The following is a 26,996-nucleotide window of genomic DNA, read 5'->3' as shown; positions in this document are numbered from 1 at the left end:
GCCCTCGCGGGGGAATGTCCCGGACTCGGGTCGGTACCTTTTTGGCCTGGGAATTTCCAGCTTGCGGAAAAAGTCCACAAACTTAGTCCTCGCTGTCCCCTTCGCCTCCTCTGGCCCTTCTCGGTGCCCACGCACCCCCCGATCGAACCCGAGGATGAGCATAAGGTGTATTTTAGGCGAGCTTGGGCTTCCCCGCCCCCTCTGCCCGCTTAGCTGGCAAGAAGAAAGCCAGCGCTATAAAGGAGGCCGAGGTCTAGGGCTGACTCCTCCTGCCACGAGGTCAGACGGCGAGCTCTAGAGAAAGGGGCTGCTTAACTGCTCCTTATCATGTAACCTCAAAAGGAAGCCGATCAACCTTCTGATGCTCTCACGTACTGGGGCATTATCGCTGCTTACAGTTGGAAACGGTTGATTTGCTTTTACGTATTTGTGTGACTTGAATCTTCAAACACAAAGGTATACTTTCATTATTTGACATTTAATATGAAAGGGTATTTGTTTTAGGATTTATTTGTTCAATGTTTATGAGTGCTATATCTAAACGTACGCTTTTATAAGCCAGAAAAGGGCATCAGATCCTACTGTGGATGCTTGTGAGCCACCATATAGTTACTAGGACTTGAACTCAGGACTTCTGGAAGAGCAGGCAGTGTTCTTAATCGCTGAACCATCTCTCCAGCCCATGAAAAGGTTTCTTAAGTGATAAACTGACCTCAATCAGTTCCTTTTCCATATTCTTTCTTTGGGAGCTGTCTGCTATTTAAATAATAATATTTGCTTTGTGGCAAAATATTTTAGGACAGTTTTTTGTTTGTTTTTGGAGGGTGGGATCCAGGATGTTTTAATATTTTGGTACTAGTGTAAATTATATCTGTTTGCCTTAAAGGCACACAAAGAACTAAGATGCTGGTGGAGGGAGCATATGATGGTTGATGAAGACCTTGGAACTCTAATGTATGAATTTATCTTTAGCCAGTGATGAAGAATGTTGGTACCCTAAGGTGGAAATTTTCCAGAAAGTTTGATGGGTGGGTTTAAAGGTATATTTTCTCACCAAGGGAAAACATGAAACTGCATCTTCATAAAAAATATATCTGAGTAGATTGAAATATTTTTATAGCATACCCTAGGTAATTCTTATATGACTTCTATAAATTTAAATTTTATGAGTGAGAGAAACCATTGATTTGATGGTGTGGTAGAACCTGCAGGGTCATAATAATCTATCTGAAGTGTTTAAAAGTTTTTGTCCAAGTGACAGCATGTTTCTAGATGGAATGGATTAGAGATTCTTACATGGGCCTTAGTGAACTGACTATAATAGACAAAGGGGTTGGCTCAAAAAGGATGTGACATTCATTATGTAAATCTTTAGCACTTGGCAATATATACATTTTCAACTGAATCTAGTATCTAAAGAAATACAGTGCCTGGTTGGGTGGAATGTTTTTTGCTTCTCTTAGTCCAGGGGTTCTCAAAATGTGGGTTGAGACCCCTTTGCAGGAGTCGAATGGCCCTTTCACAGGGGCCGCATATTAGATACTCACATGTGAGATGTTTACATTATGATTCATAACAGTAGCAAAACTACAGTTATGAAGTAGCAAAGAAAATAATTTCTTTAATAAAAATGGTCGGGGGTCACCACAACATGAGAACTGTATTAAAGGGTCACAGCATTAGGAAGGTTGGGAAATATTGTTAGTCAATAGGTTGCTTGGATAACACAATAGAAAGATTTCTAATCCCAGTCACTGCCCTTCGTTATCCCTGATACAGAAAAGCTTAAATCACGTGTCATGCAAACGTGTTTTATTGGGCTTGAGGATACCGTGTGCCTTCTACTCCCTCTACCATCTCTCTAACATTTCGTGGGGTAGGGACACAGCTGGGCAGGGGACAGGTGACAAGCTCTGAAGGGACAGAAGTCATTCTAGGATGAGTCAGTGTAGGCGGTCAGTGCACAGCACGGAGTGGTTGTGCGCTGGTGGCATTCCACCTTGCGTACATGTAGGGTCAGGGTCAGCATAACAGTGAGTAAGATGGTTCATAAAGGGAAAGAGGGACACCTGTTCTTTACTTTGTCCCCCAAAGAGATCCTGTTCATAGAACACAGAAACCAATCTTCCCAAAAGCTGTAGGCTCCCGGGAGCATGGTCTCCAGGAAGGCTTTCTGGTTGTTCAGAGAGCAACCACCAATCGCCCCTAAAGACTATTTCCTCTTGGTTAATGATTGACACTCACCTGGAGGCCTCTTGATCTGTCCCCTCAGCTTTACTAAGAAGATTCAGAGGTCCATCTTGAACTTCATCTTTCGATCTCCTTGGCCTGATGCTGAACTCCTGAGGGTGAGAGGGTGATCATTTCTAAGTGGGATCTATACATTACTTGTGCCTTCGGATGGTGTTGTCAGAAGGGGAAATGGGGAGTTTTGTTCAGAGCTGAGGTTTGCACCGCTCTCAATTTAACCAGTGTTTGAAGTTTACTCACAAGTAGGTAACTGTGATTTATGAATCAAAAGTTTTTGGTGGTTTGGCATTGCTTTGAAACAACATATTGAATTTCTGTTGATTTTCATGGAAGGAGGCTATGGGCCCATCTAAGAGGAAATAGAGCCCTCTTTTGATGGACAGTTTCAGAATTATGAAATCTTTCCTGGGCTCAGACAGCATCATGTCTGCCAAGGGTAGGTGAAGAGGATCATTTGAGCTCTCATTTGTGGCTTCTGATTAAAGAAAATACTTCATGTCCCTTCAGTTTGGAACTGTTGAGGGCCCAAGTATTTGACTGAGTATTTGACTAAATACGGGACTTGAAATTAATATTTATAAACACTTGTTTGAGCAGGTGATTTTCCTCACATTTGCATTTGAGGTGCCTGGTACTCAGCCATATTTCATAGACTCAAGAGAACTGAGCAGCTGGCTCAGAGTCTCCCAGATAGTATTAAGTGGTAGACTCTAGATTTGCCACCAGACTAGTTATACAAATGTGCCAGCGGGAGAGGCCAGTTTTCTCCCAACGACCCTTCTACATCTTGGGCTGAGTATTGCCTACCACTTACTCCCTGTTTGTAGTTAACTGATAGCTTTGCTTGATATCCACCATGATAATACACATTTGAAAAAGGCCACAGCAAAGTGCTTTGAATTTCAAAGACTGGAGTCACAGGAGTGGACGGTCTAAGGTTTTGGAAAGAGCTGGCCATTTACTTTCTATGTCCTTTTCGGAAACAATAGCAGACGTAGGAATGGGTATCCTGTTACCCATTTCCTTTTGCCTACTCAGGACCTTTGTCTCCATGTTGGAAAGATAAACTTTGGGAGCACATTTCCTCCCCGTCCCCCACAAAGGTCAGCTGCTGCTGCCTCTGAAGAAGAGAGCCTTGTGAAAACCCACTGTCCATGTTTCAGAGTGAGCTAATAAGCTAGCCGAAATATCTGCTTTCATAGGTAGCTTCCAGAAAGCATTTGCATATTTGCTCTTCCTGATTATTTCGTAGAATGTTTCACAGTCCCTTTCCAGCCTGCATTTCCTACAGGCCCTGTGGTATCCCTAGAGTGGAGGAATAAAAATAAATCTACTTGGATAGCTAAGAACAAAATGCATGGTGGAATTCAATTCCACTCTGAGACCCTCTGCTTCTTTTGGTTAAGTTTTGCTTCTTGAATAGCAGCACCCAATGGAAAGGGGTTCATGCTATAAATTGTGCATTCTCAGAGTGGGTAGCATCACCCCAAGAGGGCAAGTATGGGTTCTTGGCGGGGAAACCCTTAAGCTATTACAGTGCACTGTCATCCGGGTGCCTTGCACGGGGCCATGGCATGCAGATCAGTGCACAGAATGTCTGCAGAGCCTAATGCTCCTGAGAGGATGTTTAGAAAAGAAATGTGTGAGAAACTTTCTACAGGCCACACAGAGGTGCAAAAACCATTGAAATGCCCCGCTGTAAATGCTCTACGTGCACTCATTCAAATGACGTTCATAGCTTTTCTCTGGTTGCTTGTCTCTTTGTGTCTTTTCTGTCTCCATCATTGCCAAGAATTTTAAAACTACTGGCTGCCAAAGAAGGAACTCTTTCTATTTGTCTTCTTTTTTCCATTGGAAAATTTTTCTTCTGTCTTTAAATATTTCAAAAATATTTTAAAACTATGATGATAAAATTACAGATGACATCAAAGTTATGAGCTTTATACTTTGAGCCTGTGTAGACAAGTATGTGTTTAAGTCTTTGCTTTAAGCACTTTTGGTTGGCTACCCAGAAGTCAAATTACCAGATCATATGGTAATTTTGTATATGATTTTTAAATCTGAACTGGAATTATTGTTGTCTGCCTGTGTGTATGTTTAGTTTTTTGAGACAGGGTTTCTCTGTGTCTCTTTGGAGCCTGTCCTGGAACTTGCTCTGTAGATTAGGCTGGTTTTGAACTCATAGAGATCTACCTGCCTCTGCCCCCTCATGTGTGTTTGTCTTTGTGTGTGTATGTGTGTGTGTGTGTGTGTGTGTGTGTGTGTGTGTGTGTTTAGGTCTGAGGACACCTGTGGGATTCAGTGCTCGCCTTTTACCATGGGGGTTCTGGGGCTCAAGCTAAGCTCCTTGGGTTTGGTGACAAGTGCCTTTACCCACAGAACTGTTTTGACAGCTCTGCCCATTTCTTCCTGACGTATTTTGCAGTGTTTGGCTGAGTAGAGTGAGTGAGTATGTGTGCCACAAGTGTCAGCCAAGGCTCAAGAACCAAGGTGAGAGTACAGAATCTGCCAGGGATTCCGAATCCAACGCCGTGGTGGTTGATACAAAAACCTTCCTCAGCGGTTACCTGGACTTTAGAAACAAGTACATGGCTGGAAATCGAGCCTGTGACAACCACTTGGGCAATGTGCTGGATTTCATATACCTTGTATCCTTTAAAACATTTGGATCACTGGTCATGCAATTTCAAATTCCTAGGAACCCTTGGGAGGTTTCCCCAAGATTTAAAAGGGCCAGAGCTATAAGGCGACTCACAGATGTGGCGACTTGGCCTGTGACTGAAGATGAATGAAGAAGTCCCATCCTAGAGGATGGAAATTGGGTGGCCCTGACTTCACCTTCCTCCGTTTTTTGCCTCCAACCCCTCATCTCCACATCATAACACACAGTTGCTCTAGGATCTTTGGTTTAATAAATACTCCGTCATGTAAAAGGCAGTGGAGACGATTCACTTTCTCTTTTCAATGATTGTCTGGAAAGCCGTCAGGAAAGCTGCAAAGACCTTCAGTTTCTTATCTCTGCTAAGGGCCAGAAGGTGAATCAATCTGAGATGGAAGCAAGGGTTAGAGGAAACTGAAATTGCAGTTTTCTGGGCCAAGCTACTGAATTTACCCTTGAGATAACTAGTGTCACGTCAGAGGAACTTGATCCAAGGTGGCGGAGGCGGGAGGAGCAAAGCCCACTAAGGTTGTCCTGGGCCAGAGTTCTCTATCTCTTGAACAACCAAGGAAAACAGTTTTGTTTGTTTACTTGTGGTGTTGAACAGCGTCCAGCATTAAGATAAGAGGGATCCTTACACGCAACACTAATTAAATATCTAGGGCATGGTGACAGATAACAGCTGGCTTGTCACTCAGGAGGTACAATGTGGCAGCAATATTCAGGGACCACATTCTATACTTCTGTTGTCTAAGTTCCAAAGGTTTTGGTATTTCACTTTGGGGCAGCCCCTTTTTAGACGGTAAGTAACCTTTTGTAAAGGTTCCTGTTTATGCCTGGCGAACGGACTGTGGGATGCCTCCTTGAGGTTGATGGGGCGGTGAGTGACTGCTCTCATCAGTTGCAGAGAAGAGGTGAGATGCAGGCCAGCAGCAGAACAGGAAACACAGACTCCTCCTATTCTCCCACTGGCTTCCTTAATTCTGTTCATGACGTCACTCTGCACGGTCAGCCTTGCAGTGGTCTGTCTCTGTCCGTTCTCTGGTTTTTGGTTCATTTCTAGCCCTATGGGTTATACTTCTGAATCATTTCCCTAAATAGCACCCCCTTTTTATTCTGTGGGTACCGCTACAGGCCAGATGTTCATGACCTTGACTGTTGCAGTGTCCCCCTTACCCACATGCACACAGCTGGCACCTCTGATATTTCACTTTGCTTAGAAACTCCCCGTGGCTTGTCACACCAACTCTTCATTCTTCTCAGGCAGCTGAAGCCCTGTGGGAAGGGGGCTCCAAACCTGACTTCAAGATTGTCCTCTTTCCTTATGCTTTCTTCAAGGTGGGTTGGTGAGCCAAAGATATCAGAATATTTAACTACCAAGTGTCAAATATTTAACTCTCAAGTAGTAAATACAGATTTGAATAATAATAATAACAATAATAAAATTACCATCATTGGTGTGCTAAGCATATCATGTATATCAACACATTGGCCAAAAATAGTTAAGTACCCATTTTGAGGTGAGAAAGGGTCCCAGAGGAGACAGTCAATGGTAGATGGCTACTAAGTGACTGGATGGGATTTGGAACAAAGTTTGCTTTACCTGAACACCCTGTGATTTCAAAGGATGAAAAGTATCACAGGCAAGAACGTTAGCATGGATAAAAGCTTGCAGCAAGAACTAATGTGCCTTTCCCAACGCCGACCATGAGGATATAAATATACTGCAATCAAGTATTAGTTTGCTAGAGTTGTTATAGTGATGTATTCCCAAACTTAGCTGCATAAAAAAAAAATAGAAGTTTAGGGTTCTAGAGATAGCTCAGTTTGTAAAACGCTTGCTGCATAAGTATGTGGACCTGTGTTTGATCCCCAGAACCCATGCTTAAAAAAAAGAAAAGAAAGAAAAAAAAAACCTGGGCATGGTAGTGTAGGCTGACTCCAAAATAAATGCACAGAGACTTAATATTAATTATAAATGCTTGGCAGATAGCTCAGGCTTGTTACTAGCTAACTCTTACATTTTGAATTAGCCTGAATTTTTTTTTTATTTATCCACCCTCTGCCACATGGCGGTACCTTCTTTCAACATTGCATGTTCATCTTGTTTCTTTCTGCAGCAGCTCTCAACTCCTCAGACTCCACCCTTCTTCCTCCCAGCATCCTCTGTCTGGTTCTCCTGCCTAACCTTATTCTGTCCAGCTATTGGCCATCCAGTTTCTTTATTAAACCAATCACAGCAACATAAATTCATACAGTGTAAAGGAATCTTCCACGTGGTGGTCATGACTGTAATCCTATCATAAAGAGGTAGAGGCAGGTTGATCCCTGAGACTTACTGGTCAGCTTGCCTAGCCCATTCTGTGAGCTCTAGGCCAAAGAGAGCTCCTATCTCAAAATACAAAACAAACAAATAAAAAATCCAAGGTGTACGGTGCCTGAGGAATGACATCAAGACTGAGCCTCTGGCCTCTATTCATATCTGTATTCATAGGTGCATTCATATATATGTACACACACACGCCCAGCAAGTTTGACTTCTCCCGTGGCTTCTTTCCTGGACTTGTACATGGGCCCTTCTGGATGTGTCCACACAGGGCCATTGCTCCTTGTGTATCATATGTATCAGTTATGAAATCAGTTAAATGAACTGCTGTAAGGTTCCTTTTGACCTCACTTTAACTCCTCTCTTGCAGAGCCTACCTCCAAATGTAGTCTCGTTTTGCGTTTTGAAATCCCAGTGTTTAGGGCATCTACATTCAGTGAGGGCACAGTTCAGACTATGAACGGCTGGAATGGTAGGTTTGATGGGGCTATACCTTAGAGGATGTGAAGCCGGGCTGAGGTGATTGGTTTGACCTGGACTCTGTCATTGGGTTCAGCAGCTGAGCAGGAGAAATGTCTTCCAAATCTTCCTGTTATTTTTGTTTGTTGAATCATTTATTTGTGTGTAGGGGTGCTTCCTCAGTCACTTCTCTGTCTCTGTGGAGGGTTCAGTAGGGGGTCACTCACTTGACCTGGAGCATACCATTTCTACTAGACTGGCTAGCAGAGAGGCCCAGGATTGGCCTGTCTTTGCCTCCTTTGCTGGGGGTATAATATACATACATACATACATACAATATACATATACATGTATGCCGTGTACCTCTCTTTCACATGACTGCTGGGGAATGGAACTCAGCACCTTATGCTTGAATAGGAAGCACTGTACCCCCTGACGCATCCCCACATTCTCTCTAGTTGCTATTATTAGCATTTAAAATTACATTTTTTATTGTGTGTGCATGTGTGTGTGAGAGTGTGGGCGTGTATGTGCCATGGTGTGTACATAAAGGTCAGGAGACAACTTTTGAGAGTCTGTTCTTCCCTGTAGCCTGTGGGTCCTGGGATTGAATTCATGTCCTCGAGCTTGACAGCTTGCGCCTATTCACTCTGAGTCATTTCCTGAGTCCGGAGCCACTTTGTAAATAAGGTGATAGGGAGAATGGGTGCAAAGGGGATGGGCAGGGACCTCTTCGGAGAAAAGAACTATTAGAACTATGGTGAGTGAAGGAGCAGAGCACCAAAGGGTTAAGTTGCTTAGAAATTTCTGGAAACCTGGCGTACGTGTGATGAATGCATTTGGATGGTGTATGCACACCTAGAGGCCAGAGTATGACTTTAGGTGTCTTCCTTTCGATGTCGGTCAAAATGCTTTCTGTCAGGGTTTCTCAGTGAATCAGAACTGGTCATTTCTGCTAGGCTGGCTAGCCAGCATGCTCTCAGGATGTCCCTCCCTTTACCTCCCAATGTCAGCGCTGCAGGTACATGCAGCTAGACCTGACTTTTTATATGAGTGCTGTGGATTTGGACGCAGGTCTTTGTACTTGCACAAGTCTTCTCAGCAAACCAGGCAATCTCTGAAGGTCACAAAGAGATGTGTATACTGGTGCAAAGAGGGAAAATAAGTTTGATTTTCTTCCTTCCTTCCTGCACTCACGTATGTGTGAGTGTGCGTGTGTGTGCATGTGGAAACTTGAGGATAGTCTTGGGTAGCCTGTCTCAGGTGCTATTCACCTTTGTGTGTGTGTGTGTGGTGTGCACATGCACGCATGTGTGTTCACATGTGTGTGTTACTGCACTTGGCATTTCATTACATATGTTCTAGGAATTGAACTCAGGCCTTCATGTCTTTACTGGCTGAGTTGTCTCCCATAGGTTTTGTTGTTGAGCTATTAATCATGCTTGTGGCAACCGGGAGTAGAGTTTAGAGGTAAGGCCAGCACCACAACCTGGAGACAACTCAGGTCAGAACTGAGCTTGTGGGACTGGGTGACGTTCTTTATTAAACTCAGAAAGAATGAGATTAAGAAGTCTCAGGTCTGACCCACACCTTTAATTTCAGCACTCTGAAGGCAGAAGCAGGTGACTCTCTGTGAGTCAGAGGCCAGCCAAGTCTACATACATAGTGAGTCCAGGTCAGCCAAGGCTACACAGTGAGACTCTCTACCTAAGATAAAACAAACAACAACAAAAAACTAAACCAAACAAAATAAAAATCTCAGGTGTTAAAGGGTCTTGTGGTCGTTTAGGAGTGGAAGGGCAGTGGGAAGGCTTTCCAGTCTGTCTGAAATGGTGCTTCTTGCTCCCTTCACCTCGATTCCTAGCACAGCACACCGCTTGCCCCCTATTACGCAGCAGTTCGGTTGCTGTCTGTCTCTGCTGGGAATGTGAGTTCCACGAGGGCACAGACCGCTTTTCTGCTCAGTGCTGTCCAGTAGACCATCCAGGAGAGTGTCGAGAGCACTGTGTATGCTCCCGAAATAGTTACTGAACGAACCTATGACTGGTGAGATTTTGTGACTGATAGACTGATTGGTTTATGTTGGCTATAGTCCAGATATTGCCTTTTATTTTCTGTTGAAGTCTTTTTCTTTAACAAATTCTGTTTGATAAGTCAACAACAGCACACACCAAAAGACAACCTGAGAAGTTAGTTTTGTTTTTGCTTGTGCCTTCCCCTGGCAAAGATCACCTGGGATCCCCCTCTGCTACTTCATTTCCTTGTAGGAAACTAGGTGTGATTCTGGCTAAGAAATTCAGCTATTTCTGCAATCTGGCTACTCTTAGATTATCTGTTTTCATCTACGTTTTGTTGTTATTTGTTGAGGATTTTTTTGTTACTGCTAGATCTCTTTCCTCTTTACTTGCTATATTTGTACTTAGATTCCTAGCTTGTTGTAGCTGTGTAGTTGCCAACACCCCATTCACATACAACAAATATGTCTGCCACCCTTGTCCACATGTTTCTCCAGTAATGCTGCTAGTATGGAATGGTGCCATAGAGTTGCCATGATACAGCCTTAGGTTGGCTAGGCCTTTGCTTCAGCTCCGCTAAGGAAGCATCCAAGGTATGTTTAAGCCCGCTTTGGGTTCTCTTATCATAGCATACTTATCAGCACACTGAGTGGTATAAATGGGACTAAACTTACTGGATAAAGGAATTTAAATGAGGGTGCTCCAACAGATGGGGAATTTCTGGTTTTGGGAACTATTAGAATCCCTGGGGAAGTGTTTCTGGAACCACAGGCCACTGTGAAGATCATGCTAGGCACAGGGCTCCATTTGATTAAGTCACACCCATCTGGGAACCTGGAGAAAAATGACCAAGAGTCACGATCAAGGATTCTGAGACTTTGGACATATAAAACCAAACCAAACCAAACCAAAACCCCCCAGACACCTTGTTTGTGTCCTTTGCTCTTTTACAGACCCTTTTTTGTCCACCCCTGCCCCGACTCTGTTGGGCTTTTCTGGAACTCTACACTGTAAAGGATGGTGCAGGCTGATGAAGATTCTATATTGTAGGTAACAGGGCAAGCCTGTAAAATCTAGAATGAGATTTAGGAGCGGGAATTTGACATGACGGCCAGAAACAGGAAAGATGGAAGGATGCGGAGAGGAGAACAGAATTGCTGACGCCCCTAGATTTGCCCATCATCTGGAACTGTTCATTCTAAGTTTCCTGATGTCTTCATCTAACAGCACAGTATTTTAAGACATCCAGCTCCTTCCTGACCAGTTTAGTGGCACAAACGTGAAAATGCTTGGGGCGGGGGTGTTGGTGCGTGTGCTCTGCAGACGCAGACACAGGTATGACTAACAGGTCCTTTTTGTCTTGCCTGTCATCTGTTTCGCCCACTGCAGCTTGAGATATAGCAGTAGAGAGTTCACTCACAGCTCCTAATAATGTAGAGGAGTGAGAAGGGAATCAATATTTGCTCAGTTTCTAGGCAATGTTCAGCACATTGAATGCATTCTCCTTTATCTCATGTGACATAGCAATTTGATTTAAATAGTTTTTCCCAGTTTTTAAGGGCATAAACTGATACTCAGAGATTAAGGAAGTTGCCCAAGGTCACACAGTGACCTTGGAAATTGCTAGAACTGGGTTTGCAAGCTTTTTAGTCATACCACAGCACCTGTAAACACCTTTGCTTGAACCAGAGAGTAGAATTTTTTTTTTTTTTACCTTTGTGAACCAAGTAGAAATATTTGAGGTTTTGAGGGCCACGAGAGAAGATGGATGTTATGTAGGTACTTAAATAGGCACTTAAGATGAATGATTAAAAAGTGTAAAAGCCATTCTTAGGTAGCAGTTTGCACAAAGCGTTGTCTAACTTAGAGCCTGTGGTCCCCAGTTTTTGACTTAAAGTACACGGAAAGTGTAAGCAGTTTGTAGGAGAGGGGAGGTGATAGTTCAGGTGATTGTGATTAACTATTAAATCCACGTATCTCTTGGTAACAGAAAGTTCAGATTTCATTGTCGATATCAGGGTTGCATTCTTCCTAGCGATAGCCAGGCATGCTTGTATTTTTATCTGCTCACCTGCGCTGAGGTTGGCCAGACCTCATTAACTGCCACTTTAGTTTCTGACCATTGACTCTATTGATTCCGCTTCAGTCTTTGACCATTCTTCAGTCAGCACTTACCCTAGAGATAGTGTAAATAACCTAACACAGCAATTAGTGTATGGTGGACTTTCGGTAGCTGCTAGCATTAACATTATCAGGGTGCCAAAGTATAGATTGTATCCCGTGGCTCTCATTCTAATTATTTAATTATTTTATTGGTGATGTCTGTTTTGTACATGACCGAGGCTGGTTTCTTCTTCAGCTCTGAACCATTTCGATAATTGATGTATTTTGTCTGGCATACACTACTACCTTATGTGTAGAAATTCAGAGGAAGTCTCTATAAAAAGCAACAACTACAATAAATCCCTCTCCCTAACCGAAAATGTCAAGTTTTAGATTCTGAATTAGGGACTGTACAATAAAGAATATCCTTAGGAAAAGTTGTGGATGAAAATTCTGTCGTATAAGGCATTCATGCCTTTGTATACTCAGTGAGCGACAGCTGTGCTTTGTCTGTATTTAGAAGGAAGTGGGGTTAAAGATGGCACATGCCAGGGCAGGCCAAGGGCCTGCTGCCAAGCCTGGTGACTTGGGTTCCATCCCCCTGTCCCATATAATGAAAAGAGAGGCCTGATCACTTCAGGCTGCTCTCCGTTCTACACACTTTTGGTGTGGAAGAAACATGCTACTCCACAAACGTATACAATATATTTTTTTTAAAGATGGCGCATGCCTCTAAACCCAGCACTAGAGAGGCAGGGACACTAGGATGGCACAAGTTTGAATTTATCTCCGTCTACGTGGTGAGTTCGAGGGCGGCCTCGGCTGCAGGGAGAGACAGGTGCGTCACCTCCACTCCACAAAAGGAGACTGTGAGTGTGAAATTTGCTTTGTGAGACTTAATTTTTTTGTTTTATGTGTATGAGTATTTTGCTTGTATGTACTTATGTATGTTTGTGCACCACGTGTGTGCCTGGTGCCCTTGGAGCCCAGAAGAGTGTGCCAGATCCCTTGGAATTGGCGTTCCAGGTGCTTGCAAGCTGACATGTGGGTTCTGGGAACTGAATCTGTGTTCTCTGCAAGAGCAGCAGGTATTTTTAACCCATGAGTCTTATTTTAAGTCCTCAAATGGGAAAGTTTTGAAAAATACCAATTGACATATCAACAATTTTGTTTTTGAGATATTATTATGCAGCTGAGACCAGCTAAGATCTCACTATACAGTCAGGATGATCTTGAATTCCACATCTTCCTGCCTTTGCCTTCTCGGCAGTGGAACTGCAGATATGCAACACCATGATCTCAGAAATTCTTGTGTGTGTGTGTTTCTGGGGATGGAACCCAAGGCCTTTCTCATGCTAGGCAAGTGCTTTACCGCTGAGTTATACTAGGCCCGAGCTAACTTTTACGTCTGATCCGTTAAATCCATTGGTCTGTCTCGCACTTCAACCATAGGTGATTTTTGTAATATCTTGCTTTGTTCATCTGCGAACATACAGTTTGTTGAGTGAGGCAGATTTTCTAATGCTTTGTCATGGTTATAATGATATGTGTGTGTGTGTGTGTTTCATTATTAAAAATCTGTTGATAACATCACCACTGTCCTGATCACAAGTCTTTAACTATTGGGAGGCTGTCCAACTCAAGAGATCTGACAGAGAGTGCCTCAAATTCTGAGTCTTCATTAAAAACTTGAATTCTCTCATTGTCAACAAATACTGATAGTCATTTCTTTTGATACAGCAGATTTATTTAGTAATTAAAAGTCTGAATATCCAGTTTGTCACATGAAATTGGTACTTTGTGACAAACAACGGCTCAACTCACCAGCGTTTGATGAGAACAAATGGCAGCCAGCAAAATCAGTGACCAGATATTAATGACTTCTTGCCTGTTCACTTCTTCAGCCAACATAGTACAATAGCTCACCCTCTTCGTAACTAGTGTTTCCATGTCAGATATTAAATGCTGTTCTAAATTATTTACGTTATTAAGAAAATTTATTACATTTACATTTAAAAGTTCTGTTCTATTTTTAGAATTCTTGAGTTATTGGTCTGATGATGGTATAACAACATAACTGGTACCATAAAACTGTTCAAACTGTTCTCTTGCATAAAGCACAATAAAGTAAATTATTAACATCTATAAAGTCAAGCGAAAGGATTTCCTCAGGTCACTCTGGAGTAGAGTCCTCTTTTCCACAAGTCACGCAGCTCTCTGATATGTTGTTTTCGCCTTTCCAGTGTCCTTAAGATGCAGAGAGTGCATCCAAGCCTGAGGAGACAGGTCTTCTAATCTCCCTGTTATAGCACAGCATCAGACCCATGTTAGACAAGTGGAGATTTTAATCACTGCAACAACTTTATGCAGTGTGTGTGTGTGTGTGTGTGTGTGTGTGTGTGTGTGTGCGCGTGCGTAATGGAGCTAGAAAAAGGGGTCATGAGATTTGAAGGTAGAGAGGGTGATGGAATAAGAAGGGAGTACATCCTAGAAGAAGGTATCTAGCCAGTGGCAACAGGGGCACATAGTGAGTGTGTGTGTGTGTGTGGGGGGGGGGGGTTAGAACAGAGTCTTATAACAGATTTGTATAAAATGGCAGCAATGAAAACCATTGCTTTTGTATGCTTCTTAGAAATTCATCATAAAAAGGCAATACCATTTAAGAACCTTTAATTGGGCCTGTTGTAACAATGGGAAGAACCAAAGGGTGTCTACTGGCGGCCCCTCAGATGGAGCTGGACAGTCAGTTTATATTATAAGCTAGAAAAGGGGTGTTTGTACTGGTCACCCATGGCCTTCCTTCAAAGGAAGGATTGTATTTCACCAGTCACAACGTCGTCCCTTCTGCACCAGCCACAGCAGTCCCTCTTGTCGGCTACCACCAGGGGACATGCCCTCAATCTGGCCGGTGCGGAAGTGGTTCCAGGAAAAGTCTGCTGCGAGCTGTTTGAGACAGTTCTGACCCGCACCTTCACAAGCCTGAGCTGTGTTTTAGCAGCCAGTGACTCCAGCGGGCATGTAGCTCTGGGCCATGTTCAAAGCTGTTTAACAGTTCTTTTCCCGGGCCTGAGCACAGAGCAGGGGCCTAACAGCTGTCAGTCTGGGAATCACATCCCGTCATTTCCCCATCTTTATTTCCAGAAAACAAGCAGGAGTGCCAACTCTAAGAGCTCAGTGATATTAATTTCAGCCGCACTTTTAATAATGCTCAATCCTCACTTTATGCCTTATAGAGCTGTGGCTGGTCTTATACCTTATAGACCCTGGCTGGTCTCAGCATTTCTGCCACGCCAGGGTTGTTTACCTGTTTATTTTCCCCTCCCCCCTGGCCACTGTTTCTTCCTCTACTTGGGTCATCTTTCTTGGAGAATGTCAATTAATTCTTACTGGCCTTGGACTCCCTCAGTCTCCTCTAAAACTGTTTCTAGATTCATTTTGCCAGCTTAAAGATTCCACCACGTTTCTTCAGTGAGCATCAAAGTTCCAGCACCTTCACCAGCCCCAGAAAGTTGCTCCACTTAAAGTTACCTTTTACATTTAATGCTGTCTTCCCTTTGGCAGTCCTAAGAGGCAGGTAAATTCTTCCCCGACTCCTGGCTGCAATTCTTGGCTGATGATTTTCTGCAAACCCCTGAGGGCCTATCCTTCAGGGCCCATCTCAAAGCCTCATTCTTTGCGAAGACTTTCCCCTTGACCTCCTGTCTCCACGGGAAAATCCTCTCTTTAGACTGTGCACTGAACTTTGTTATCACTCATAATGCTTATCACAGTCTTTTTTTTTTTTTTAAAAAAAAAACATGTTTGCTTACCTTATTCTCCGGGTTAAAAAATGTACTCGAAAGGATAGACTTAATCATTCATCCTGCTCCTCCACCTCCGAAACTTTCCTTGTTTTACCAGTTGGATTCTCGGCAATAGTTATATAAACATTGAAAAAGGTGTTCCAGACAGAAACATCAAAAATTCCTGTGTTTATCAGACACAAGGTAAAGTTGTGCAGAATAAAACATCACACACACACACACACACACACACACACACACACACACACACACACAAATATAAAAGATATAAGCATGTATGTGTATTCATCATTCATATTCCTGACAAGGAAGAATTTATTATAGTATTGAAGGAGACGAAAGGGTGGACATTGCTTTTTATTCCAATACTGCACCTAAAAATAATAATTAGTTATGGCCCACATATGAAGTTGGAAAAACTTCAAGCGCTCTGAAATGGAGACCTGGCCCGAAAGAACGCGGGCAAAAGCTTCCAGGTTTGGAGGCGGGTAAAGTGCTGGGAGGCACGGGAGGAGACCGAACTCCGAGGGCGGAGGGCTGCGTGCACGCACGGCTCGGTCTTCCCACTCCCGGAACCGGGCGCACCCGTTCCCGCAGCTGCCCGGGGCTCCCCGCAGGCATCCGGAGTTTGCAGCCCCTGCACACGTGGCCTGTTGAGGGGCTTGGACCTGTGGGGGTGCGGCTAGCGGGCCGCGGAGGCTTGGAGCTGGCACGGAATAGGGTCCGGGGTGCGGGTGCTCCCCGGGGTTTCCAGGTGAGCCGCCGGAAAACAACCGGTTGGGCAGGGCGGGGCGAGGGCGGAGGGCGCATTGCCTCATCCCGGGCATTTTACTGGAAACTAGACGCATCCGGAGGCGGGGCGGGAGGCGGACCAGGAGCCGCCAATGGCCGGGCGGGGTACGGAGGGTGGGGGGGAAAGGGGGGTGTCGGTGATCGCGGCTAGTTAAATAGCCCGGCAGCCTCGGGCCGCGCACGTACAAGCCGCCTAGCAGCAGCCAGCCGCGCAGCCCGTTGGTGGCGCAGGTGTCTGGGGACCCCGAGCGCCTAGCCTGGGAGCATGATCGTGGACAAGCTGCTGGACGACAGCCGCGGCGGAGAGGGGCTGCTGGACGCGGCCGGCGACTGCGGCCTCATGACCAGTCCGCTCAACCTGGCCTACTTCTACGGCGCCTCGCCGCCCTCCGCCCCCGGTGCCGGCGACGCGGGCTACCTGTCCACCGTGCCCTCGGCGCCCGGCTCGCCCGGCTCCGACTCCTCTGACTTCTCCTCCCCCTCCTCCGTGTCCTCCTGCGGGGCCGTGGAGTCCCGTCCGAGAGGAGGCGCCCGCGCCGAGCGCCCACAAGGTACTCACCCGCGGGACCCCGCGCCCCTCTATTCGGGGCTCACACGCCTGGGAGAACGGGGCATGGCTCTGCAGACTAGAGGGCGCCTAGTCGTTAAGCGGCTCTGGCGACTTCCTTAGCTGCGGAGCAGACACGGAGTAGTCCTGAGTGACTGCTAAAATGTCTTGTCTTGATTCGGGCACGATGTCCTTGACTGTCTGTGGAGTCGGGCGCCTTGGGGCTCGAGCTCCGAGCACCCCGCTGGCTAGAGCCCTGGAATCTGGGGAAATAACTTGAGAGTCTCGGATTCTCCTTTTCGCTCATCTCATAACCCTTTACTTTTTCACTTCTCTCTCTGCGCCCCCCCCCCCCCCCCCACCGAGCTCGACAACCATTGAGAGTTACACTGAGATTTGGGTCTGATGGAGACAGTAGTTTTCTTCTGGAGCTCTGTTAGCGAGACGCAGTGGTGAAGGATAAAACTTTGGGAAATGGGTTTAAAGCCACGACTTTTTCCTAGTATATTTAGAGGAATAAATAAAAGAAAAAACACTTATCAAGATGTAAGGAAAAACGCTGGGGGCGGAAAAGTGATTCAGGCTGTGCTCTTACTTTAGGATATTGGAATTTGAGAGGCCTGCTCAGAATAATGCAGTCTTGTTTTCCCGTGTGCCTTAGAATGGAAAAGTTACAGCTACTGAAGCCCTTTCTTTCGTGGCGAGTTGCATGGCTTCCTTTCTTCATAAACCGAATTGCATAATTTGGGGGAAAACAGGATGCCGCTGTGGGTAGATTCAAAGACCGCCTAGATTTTCTCATCTGTGGCTCTAATCGAAAATACTTTAAGGACTTTGACTTCTTGCTGTTCCTTATTGCTGTCCTCCCATACTTTGGTTGTCTTTTATTTTTTTTTTAAAAAAAAATACTTTTAATTTAAAATGACATGCCTTAAGCCATAGTGAATAGTCTATATAAAACGTTCGGTGTACATGCATTTCCAGCCCTTCCTGGGTCCCTTGGGCCCTTTGCTGACATTGGCTGATCCGTTTTTTTTGGTGAGTTCTTGGTGCACCACACAAGCCACGGGGGATTCCTGAAACTACATTTTTTTTCTCCCTGTGACGTGGGCATGGAATTTTTAACTCTTTGTCACTCCAGAGGAATGCCTTTAGATTTTGACTATTTGGGTGTTTGTCGAAATCCCTGAATTTAAAAAGAAAAACCATCTGATCATTTGATTTGCCCCATCACTGAGATGTTTGTCTCATATACTTGTGATATAGAGGGTCAGATTATGCTTTGTTCTCCATTTTATTTTTCCTGTTCTGAGTAATGGACCAGCTGTTCTTTTCCTGACTTTCTGAATATTGTGTTCAATTCCTATTCAAGAGCTTGTTACATGGTTGCGGCCAGGAGCCCAACACTGTTCTCACAGTGAATTTTAAACTGCCCTCTGAAGTTTTAAAGTGAATTGCCTGTTTCCTTTTTACTGAGAATGCCCATGTACGTAATTCTAAGAGCACTAAGTGAGGGGGAAATCCTGTGTATGTGTGGAAATGAACTTAAGCAGCTTTCTTGAAGAAAATACTAAGAAGTCTTTGGTACCTTGAGCTCTTCAGAGGAAGTTTTGTTCCTTCTTAGGTGAATGAAGTGAAGATATTTTATACTTTCTTTAGAAACATAAAAGACTCTGTTTTAGAAACTACAAATGCCTCATTTATACTCCGTTCCTCCAAGGGTTTCTCAAAGTCAGGAGCAATTAAAAGCCTACAATCTTGGCAGAACCTCTGATCCTATTTCACGAGTAAACAGTTCGCAGAGACAGAGAGGCTTTACTTGGGTATATCTGTCTTTTGGCTCCAAGAATCCTGGACCACATTTGATAGTGCTTTAATCTCCTTACGGTGCCTGGTAGGGAAATCTGCCAGACAACACCGACTCCTTGGGCAGTCCTGGGTACTGCTGCTGAGACTCCATTGACTGAGATGTTGGAAAAGCTTTGAGTTGGCTGCTGTCGGAGGACTTTCTCCTCTCCGTCAGCCTGCAGTCTTTGGTGGGGGGGGGGGGGTGCTGTCGTGGTGGACTGTGAAGAGACGGAATTGAGACGTTTCCCTTTCTTTTGAACAGTTGAGCCCCATATGGGGGTTGGCAGGCAGCAGAAAGGACCTTTCCAAGGCGTGCGTGTAAAGAACTCGGTGAAGGAGCTTCTGCTGCATATCCGAAGCCAGAAGACTCCCAGCCTGTCTGCGGAGGAGCTGAAGGTACCGGCGGCCCTTGGTTTTGAGCGAGTGGAAGGCTAGTCTGTCAGGGTTACTGGTGTTCGCTAACCTAGGTCCAGTGAGTCACTTGCGGTTTTTCATAAATGACCCGAGTTCATAGGACAGGATGTAGTTGTTTAATTATTTGCTGTAGTCCTTGCACTTGGCTCAGTGCAAAGGGTGTAGGAGAAATTTAATGAGCAGACAAAATGAAAGCAGTTTAGGGACAAGGAAGTTCCTAGGCTTCAGTAAAAGTAGAACATTTTGATTAGAGAGGAGCGAATCAGATGGTCTCACTAATTTCATCTTGGCCAGGATTGACTAGGCTAGAAGTGAATGGAGAAAGGAGAGAGAGAGAGAGAGAGAGAGAGAGAGAGAGAGAGAGAGAGAGAGAGAGAGAGAGAAGACAAACCTGGAGATAGCTGTTCTGTCAGTATTTATTTTTTTCAGAGATTATGGTGTGTTATACAGGGTAGCAGAGAGAAATCTTTTGCTAAGTGAGAAACCATTTTATACAGACTAAATTGGAATCTTTTCCCTTATAGACACGGAGTGTGAACCTTGAGCAACTCACAGGTAAGAGCTACTCTGGTTCTTCCTGTTTTTATTGGTGTTTTTTGCAGGGAAATGACTCAGTGTGGATATAGGTGGCATTTGTAGAGTAGGTGATGACAGACTGCGTATTCTCTCTCTAGGAACAGAGCTGAAGAGCGCAGTGTCGGCTGCGGGGAAAAGGAAGGGGACTGATACCCTGTCTGATGGACCGGCTGGCAAGCGGCCGGCCCTGCTGGCCACTCAGTTTGTGGTAAGCATCTCACTGTTTTCCTCCGAATGCTCCACTCCGTGCAACCATTCCTGGGATGGTGCTGCTGTTGAAGGAAGTTATTTTCGGCGCTCGTGATTGAAGCTAGTCATGTACCCTACCACTGAGTCTACGTCTAGCAGTTGTGAAATTTGTTTTTTTCTCGTTCTTTCCAGACACCACCTCAAACGCCTGCACCGGGGGAGAGCATGGAAGATGTCCGTCGAGGTGAATCCAAGCTGGACAGCAGCACTGACCTGCTTCAGAACATTATAAACATCAAGAACGAGTGCAGCCCAGTCTCTCTAAACACTGTCCAGGTTAGCTGGATGAGCCCTGCGCTACCCCAGAACTCCCCAAGAGACCAGTGCCAGGATTTCCATGGAGGACTCGTCTTCTCTGCACCTCAGAAGTACCAACCATTCCGAGTCGGTGGCTCTCCACAAATGATGGACCAGGCTTCTATGTACCAGTATTCGCCCCAAACCCAGAACATGCAGCAGACGCTGCCACAGCAGCAGCAGCAGCAACAGCAGCACCAGAACTATCCACATAACCCTGCTCTGCAGTTCGGTTCTTATTCCAGTACATCCCAGTCTCCCAAGTATGAATCGAACCTCTTTGATCATCAAGAGCCACAGTTCTGCACGAGCCAGAGTTTTGTTTCTCTCCTGAGTGGCCACGGGGAATCTGAGAATATTGCTGCTCCCATTCAGCCTTCCCCCAGCATCCCACAACAAAGCGAGACTCAACTGCAGAACTTCAGCCTGATGCCAAACAATGCCTGCGAGGCCGTCGGGGTGCCTGATGCTGGCTCGCCCTCTTTAGGCCCTTCCCTGTCGCTCCAGAACATCATGGGAAGCCCAATGAGCACCACACAACTAGGGAAGTCATTTTTTCAGTGGCAGGTAGAGCAGGAAGAAAGCAAATTGGCAAATATTTCCCAAGACCAGTTTCTCTATAAGGATGCAGATGGTGACACGTGAGTACCCTTTCCTCTCATGTCTTTTCCCAGTCGAACCTTATTGGTTGGCACAATGATAGTTCATATTCATATGATAGTTCACAGACAAAGGATGTTCCTTTTATCTTTCTTTTCTTAAATTAAAAAAGCTGTGCTTTCTGTGAATAACCTGTTCTGAAGTCTAATGCAGATTCTGTCTTTATAGCAGAAACAATTAGATGATGACTGAACATCAATTAAAGTTGATCTGTAGCTGGATCCCACTCTGTCCTGATGTCTTCATGACTCTGGTCAACTAACTTAAATCTCCATGCCTGTATTTTCATTACACACAGACTACTACTGTTTCTGTCATAGAATTATATATGAGTATATGTGCTCATGAGTATTAAGAAAATAATAGATTTTAAATGTTCAGCACGGCATTCAGCATTGCCTCCTCTTATCTTCTGTCTGTTGCAGTTCAGAGGGACTTCCAACATGTCAGAAAAGCCAGATTCTTCTCTGTAACATTTCATTTGAGTGTATCAATACATCAGAAATAGGGTGAAGGGAGGTTTTGTCTTCTTAGCTCAGCTTAATGAAGTCACAAGCGATTCCTCTCTTTTTCTCGCCCCTTCTCCAGGTTCCTCCACATCGCTGTTGCCCAAGGGAGGCGAGCGCTCTCCTATGTTCTCGCAAGGAAGATGAACGCGCTTCACATGCTGGACGTGAAAGAGCACAATGGGCAGGTGAGGAGGGCGTTGCCATGGCAAAGACGTGCTTGTGCCCAAGTGGGGGAGAGCCAGTCTCAGGCGCAGACTGTTTAAGAGCCCCAAATCAAGAGACTGCGGTTAATATTAACTTTGAGATACTGACTCTTGCCACCGTCAGCCTAGAAGTTATTAATGTTCCCTTTGTAGTTGTTTGACCAAAGATTGTGTAGAATTAAGCCACGCCCTAAGCTTATTTTAGTTTCCTTATCTTGCTGTATTTGGTTGTTTATTAATAGACTTGTTTTCTTGGTGTGGACATTCCCCTCAGCCATCGTTTAGTTTCCTATTCCTTGTTATGATAGTGTTAATAGGTTTCAAAAACGTCTTTCTTTAAATGTCCACAGAGTGCCTTTCAGGTGGCCGTAGCTGCCAACCAGCACCTCATTGTGCAGGATCTGGTGAACCTTGGTGCCCAGGTGAACACCACAGACTGCTGGGGAAGAACACCTCTGCACGTGTGCGCAGAGAAGGGCCACTCCCAGGTGCTCCAGGTAAGAGGCCAGAAAGCCGGCTTTCATCACTGCGGCACCAAAGGCTTGGCTGTGAGAAGTTGCATGTAGGCTGCTTGTTAAAATAATCTGTTTGGAGTCGATTTATTATTTTGGAGTCTGTTAGCACGCTAGTAAGTGACTATGTGTGTGCCTTGCCCTTGGATAACAGGCGTGTGTCTTACAACTTTGCAGGCAATCCAGAAGGGAGCAATGAGGAGCAATCAGTTTGTGGATCTCGAGGCAACTAACTATGACGGTAAGCACCAGTGCTTTGTCGGATAAAGCACCACATGGGAAATGGGCACAGGGATGCTGAGAATATTCAGTATCACACTAAGAAAGGAGGAAGTAAATAAAACTAAATGCTTCATAGGTGAAATTGGCATTTAAACTGCCTAGCTACATACAGACTACTTCACTAGGTTTCAGAGGGACCATCTGAAGTGAAACAAGGAGCCATCTTTAGAGTAACTGTAGTGACCAAGAGACTTCATGGGGGTCTTGACTTCTCGTGTACCCTTTTCCCAGGCCTGACTCCCCTCCATTGTGCGGTGGTGGCTCACAACGCTGTGGTGCATGAACTGCAGAGGAACCAACAGCCTCATTCACCAGAAGTGCAGGATCTTTTACTAAAGAATAAGAGTCTGGTTGACACCATTAAGTGTCTGATTCAGATGGGAGCTTCAGTGGAGGCGAAGGTAACGTCACAGAAGAAGGCAGGGTGGGAGAGGCGTGTGTGTGGCCTAGGCCAGGCTTGCAAGCACAAGGAAGCAGATTGGAACTACTTCCTCACCCCGCCTCTCATTTTTAACTTGGCGGAGTGAAGAAGTTTTGTACCTGTAGTTAAGAACTTTAGCCTTGAAAAGATCCCTTAATCCGCTTTCTCAATTTCTTTTTAATCTGTGGGTTACCCAAACAAATAAACAAACAAGTCATTTAGGGCTGTGAAATAAATTAACCTTTGTTTAAAAGTTCAACGAAGTTGGAGATTGATGTTACTTTGGCTTCTGTTTTTATGTGCTGACCGTAAAGATGGTGCTTTGGGAAATGGGGAATTTGCCTTTTTAAAGTTTTCTTTTTTTTTTTTTTAAATTAGTTTTGTTAGATTTTTGTTTTGTGGACGCATGTGTCTGGGTCCACGTGGAGGTCAGAGGGACAGTCCGCAGGAGTTGGTTCTCTCCTTCCACTGTGAGCCCTGGGACTCAGCTCAACTCTTAGGATCAGCAGCAGGCACCTCACACCCTGAGCCATTTCCCTGGCCCATGTTAAACTGGAAAACGTTCTTTTTAAGTCTGGAGGTTATTTCCTAATTATCTTCTGTGTCATAAAACACTGTGTTAAGTATGTTGGGGATACAGATGCCCACGTGGGTCCCTGTGGAGCTTGCTATTCCCCCCATAGCTCTACATGGTGGCCACCAAGTCGGGAAACACAGGAATATGTAATAAGTGGACTTTGATATAGCACATAAAAAAGTAGTCTTTTATATTTCTACATTTTAGTGATTACTCTGTGTGAGTAGAATGTGATAAGAATCAGATAGACAAATTAATTGGGAATACAAGAGGAATAGGAGATTCCCTTTAACTTGGGCTTCAGGGAGGCTGGAGGACGCATCTGAAGCAGTCTTTAAAGCCTCTTCGGACATTTGAGAGGACGAAGAGCAGAGACTGTGTAAAGCATGGCGTCTGGATTCTTACTCTTCCTTTCTTGCCTTCACAAGGATCGTAAAAGTGGCCGCACAGCCCTGCATTTGGCAGCCGAAGAAGCAAATCTGGAGCTCATTCGCCTCTTTTTGGAGTTGCCCAGTTGCCTGTCTTTTGTGAATGCGAAGGTAATTTTAGAAAGCCTCGGTTCTGCCGGCGCTGGAATGACCTTCCCACCTTCAAGTTCTGAGCTCCTTTTGCAGAGTTTCCCCTTCCTGACGAGTGTCATTTTGCTTCTTTGTTTTCAGGCTTACAATGGAAACACCGCCCTCCACGTCGCTGCCAGCCTGCAGTATCGGGTGACACAGTTGGACGCGGTCCGTCTGCTGATGAGGAAGGGAGCAGACCCAAGTACTCGGAACTTGGAGAACGAGCAGCCTGTGCATTTGGTTCCTGATGGCCCTGTGGGAGAACAGGTGAGGGCCATCGGAGGCGTGGAAATGCCTTTAGGCCCTTTGGTCTGAAATATAAAGAGGGAGGAGGTTGTGCAGGGCAAAGGCCAGCTGATGCTCTGTAGGTAGGCTGTTTTGAAATGGAGTGTTTGAAGTGGTTCAGGCACAGGTATTAAATACTTAGTGTATACCAGTTTTTGTAATTCTGCCTATTAACTGGTCCTCCATAGGAAATTGAGCCTAGAACATGTTAAAATTACGCTATGCTTATTGAGTATGGTTTTATTTTATCTTTAGGCGTTGAATAGTTTCCCATGAGTAAACTTTCCTCCATAAGAACTTAATCATTTAAGAAATTATTTTTTTTTTATGATCATCTTTTCGCCCAGAGGGAATCAGGGCGATGGGTAGTTGTGGATAGGTGATTGCATACATGATTAATTATAAATTAATTTATGCAGGTTAGCTTTTTCTTTGGTTCCTAGCTGTCATCAGAACCAAAATGTTCTGACAATTCTTGTCTGTGGAGCTCTTTGGAGCATAGACACTTGGTAGTTTGTAGAAGTTTTCATGTGTGTTATGTCATTTAAAAATACAAAAGCCTTTTCAGTAAGCTTTTTCAGTAAGGCTTCGCAGAAAAAAGAAATTAGTGCGTAGAGCGGACATGGTTAGTTGGTTAATGGCAGCTCCCAAGCCCAGTATTTGCTGCTTCTTGTGACGTTCACACAGCGGTGTTCCAGGTCATTGCTGGAGGCTCTTCACTTACTGTTCTTGGAGTTCTGTCATTGTTCCTTCAGTATTGTGTGTACTGTCACGAAGAGGGCTTCTCTCCTTCATCGTTAGGCTGCGGTCACTGGGCAGGTTTCCTTCTTGGACCCATGGAGTTACACACAGTTGCTTTAACATTTGGGGATTCTGGCCACTGTTTTGACTCGGGAGTCATTGAGATGTACTTGAGTGTGTCATGGGGACTTTGCGCTCTTGTTACTGAACGCTGGCTTCCTGATAAGTGAGATTGTCTAATTCGCCACAGTTCCTGCCACGAAGTAGATCTTCTCACAGGCACTAGTGGTGAAGATGAGCAGAGGAATATAGGCCTATTTCAGTTGCTGACTTTCAATTGTAATGGAAATGCTCTACTGTCTTTACCCTCAACAGTCATTACAAGAAACTCGAAATAAGCTGTGAAAGTTGTCATTTTAAAACCCTTGGGGCTGACGAGTTGACTCAGCTATGCTGACAAGTTAGGGACCTTGTAGAGGGTGTGTGAGAGGAGAGAAACTCTGGAGGAAGTGTAACACTTTGATCCGTGAGAAATAAACTCCACCTTCCGTTCCTCTTCCAGATCCGACGTATCCTGAAGGGGAAGTCCATTCAGCAGCGAGCACCACCATACTAGCTCCCTTGGCGTGGAGCCTGGCCAGCAACACTCACTGTCAGTTAGGCAGTCCTGATGTATCTGTACATAGACCATTTGCCCTGTACTGGCAAATGTAAGTTGTTTCTATGAAACAAGCACTTTTAGTTCACTATTATATAGTGGATTACATTAAAAGAAAAGAAGACAAATATTTAATTTTCTTGGCAGATTTGCATATTTCATACCCAGGTATCTGGGATCTATACATCTGAATTTGATCTGAATGGTAAAACTGCGTTCAATAAACAGTAGATTTGGGGCAGGAAAAGACTCATGGGAAAAGACTTGATTTGTGGCATAAAGCATTGCTCACGTGGCTATTGCCAGTTTCGTGGACTGGAAACATGAAAAGAAAAATTGAAAGCGTTTGAAAGGGGACAAGAAATTTGGATGTACTGTTGATGCTTCTTTGGTCTGATGCAGAATCTGGCGGTTAATACCGTCACCCTGCACTAGATGAGAGAGGCCTCTGTGGTTAGGATGTACTCTTTGCAGCTGTATATAATTGTTATGTTTACCTTTAATATGCTGTACATATTTGATTGGTAACATGGACATTTGAAGTGTGTAAGTCAATAAAATAGAGAAGAGCTAGTGAATCGTTACCACCTTTAAAATTTTGCACACTCAGAACAATTTTTATTGTGTGATCACCCAACTGTTGTTTTCACAGATAAAGCACTTGGGGAGTGGGTCCCAAAGTTGCTCTGTTTTGCATTGGAAAGAGACATATTTGTATGTCATGTTCTTAGAGAGACCCTTTTTATGAATCACCTCTTAGAATTTGTGATTTGTACAGGTTGTTGAAGTTTTTGTTTGTCCTTAACAGTAATTACACAAATTAAACATCGAAACAAAGTTTCTTGTTTTCTGTTGTCAAATAGTAAAAATATGCTGTGGTGTTTATGCTCTTGATAAAAATGTTTTACCTTTTAGGAATGTCAATTCTTTTAACATTATTTTGCCTATGTTTGATATACCTGGAAGAATAAATTTAGCTTTGATTGTATACTGATTATTTGTGATAAATATGACCCATTAAAATGATGTCTTTTAATTGACTAACTTATCTTTGTAGCTAAGTATTGTTCTTTTTTGTAAAAAGAGATCTTTTGAATTGGATTGTTCATGTTGTTTGATTCAGCATATCTTATGGACAGAAGTTTGATTCAGTCACTTGGCATCTGTAAGGTGGAATGACTCAGGCCACTCACTGACAAAACTCATGCATAGGTTTAAATGAACATTAATAAACTCATGTTGTCTTATAA

General features: G+C 44.4%; 1 protein-coding gene across 2 annotated transcripts; it reads left to right on the top strand.

Moving 5' to 3' along the window:
- The first annotated feature begins 281 nt into the window (after window positions 1-281).
- On the top strand, window positions 282-26,996 carry Nfkbiz (NFKB inhibitor zeta). 2 transcript variants are annotated; one of them, XM_048454288.3, is made up of 13 exons: window positions 282-456; window positions 2,273-2,348; window positions 19,065-19,198; window positions 19,741-19,771; window positions 19,891-20,000; window positions 20,174-20,979; window positions 21,587-21,692; window positions 22,061-22,207; window positions 22,400-22,463; window positions 22,736-22,905; window positions 23,931-24,041; window positions 24,162-24,329; window positions 25,651-26,996. In XM_048454288.3, exons 3-13 carry the CDS (start codon window positions 19,076-19,078, stop codon window positions 25,702-25,704), a joined length of 1,890 nt encoding a protein of 629 aa, XP_048310245.1. In that variant the 5' UTR covers window positions 282-456; window positions 2,273-2,348; window positions 19,065-19,075; the 3' UTR covers window positions 25,705-26,996. The 2 variants fall into 2 exon arrangements, with proteins under 2 accessions (XP_048310245.1, XP_087756887.1); XM_087900761.1 differs by lacking the exons at window positions 282-456; window positions 2,273-2,348 and adding an exon at window positions 16,581-16,958.

The sequence above is a fragment of the Myodes glareolus genome, chromosome 2 (assembly GCF_982192425.1).
Source record: "Myodes glareolus chromosome 2, mMyoGla1.1, whole genome shotgun sequence".
NCBI lineage: Eukaryota > Metazoa > Chordata > Mammalia > Rodentia > Cricetidae > Myodes > Myodes glareolus.
This window is presented reverse-complemented; position numbering and strand designations above follow the sequence as displayed.

What these genes read in the sequence shown, in the direction of transcription:
- Nfkbiz (XM_087900761.1), top strand. Translation starts at nt 16,673, where the DNA reads ATGATCGTGGACAAGCTGCTGGACGACAGCCGCGGCGGAGAGGGGCTG. An exon ending in TGCTGGCCACTCAGTTTGTG is followed by an intron (nt 20,001 to 20,173) that starts GTAAGCATCTCA and finishes CGTTCTTTCCAG; the next exon opens with ACACCACCTCAAACGCCTGC. An exon ending in GCCACTCCCAGGTGCTCCAG is followed by an intron (nt 22,208 to 22,399) that starts GTAAGAGGCCAG and finishes ACAACTTTGCAG; the next exon opens with GCAATCCAGAAGGGAGCAAT.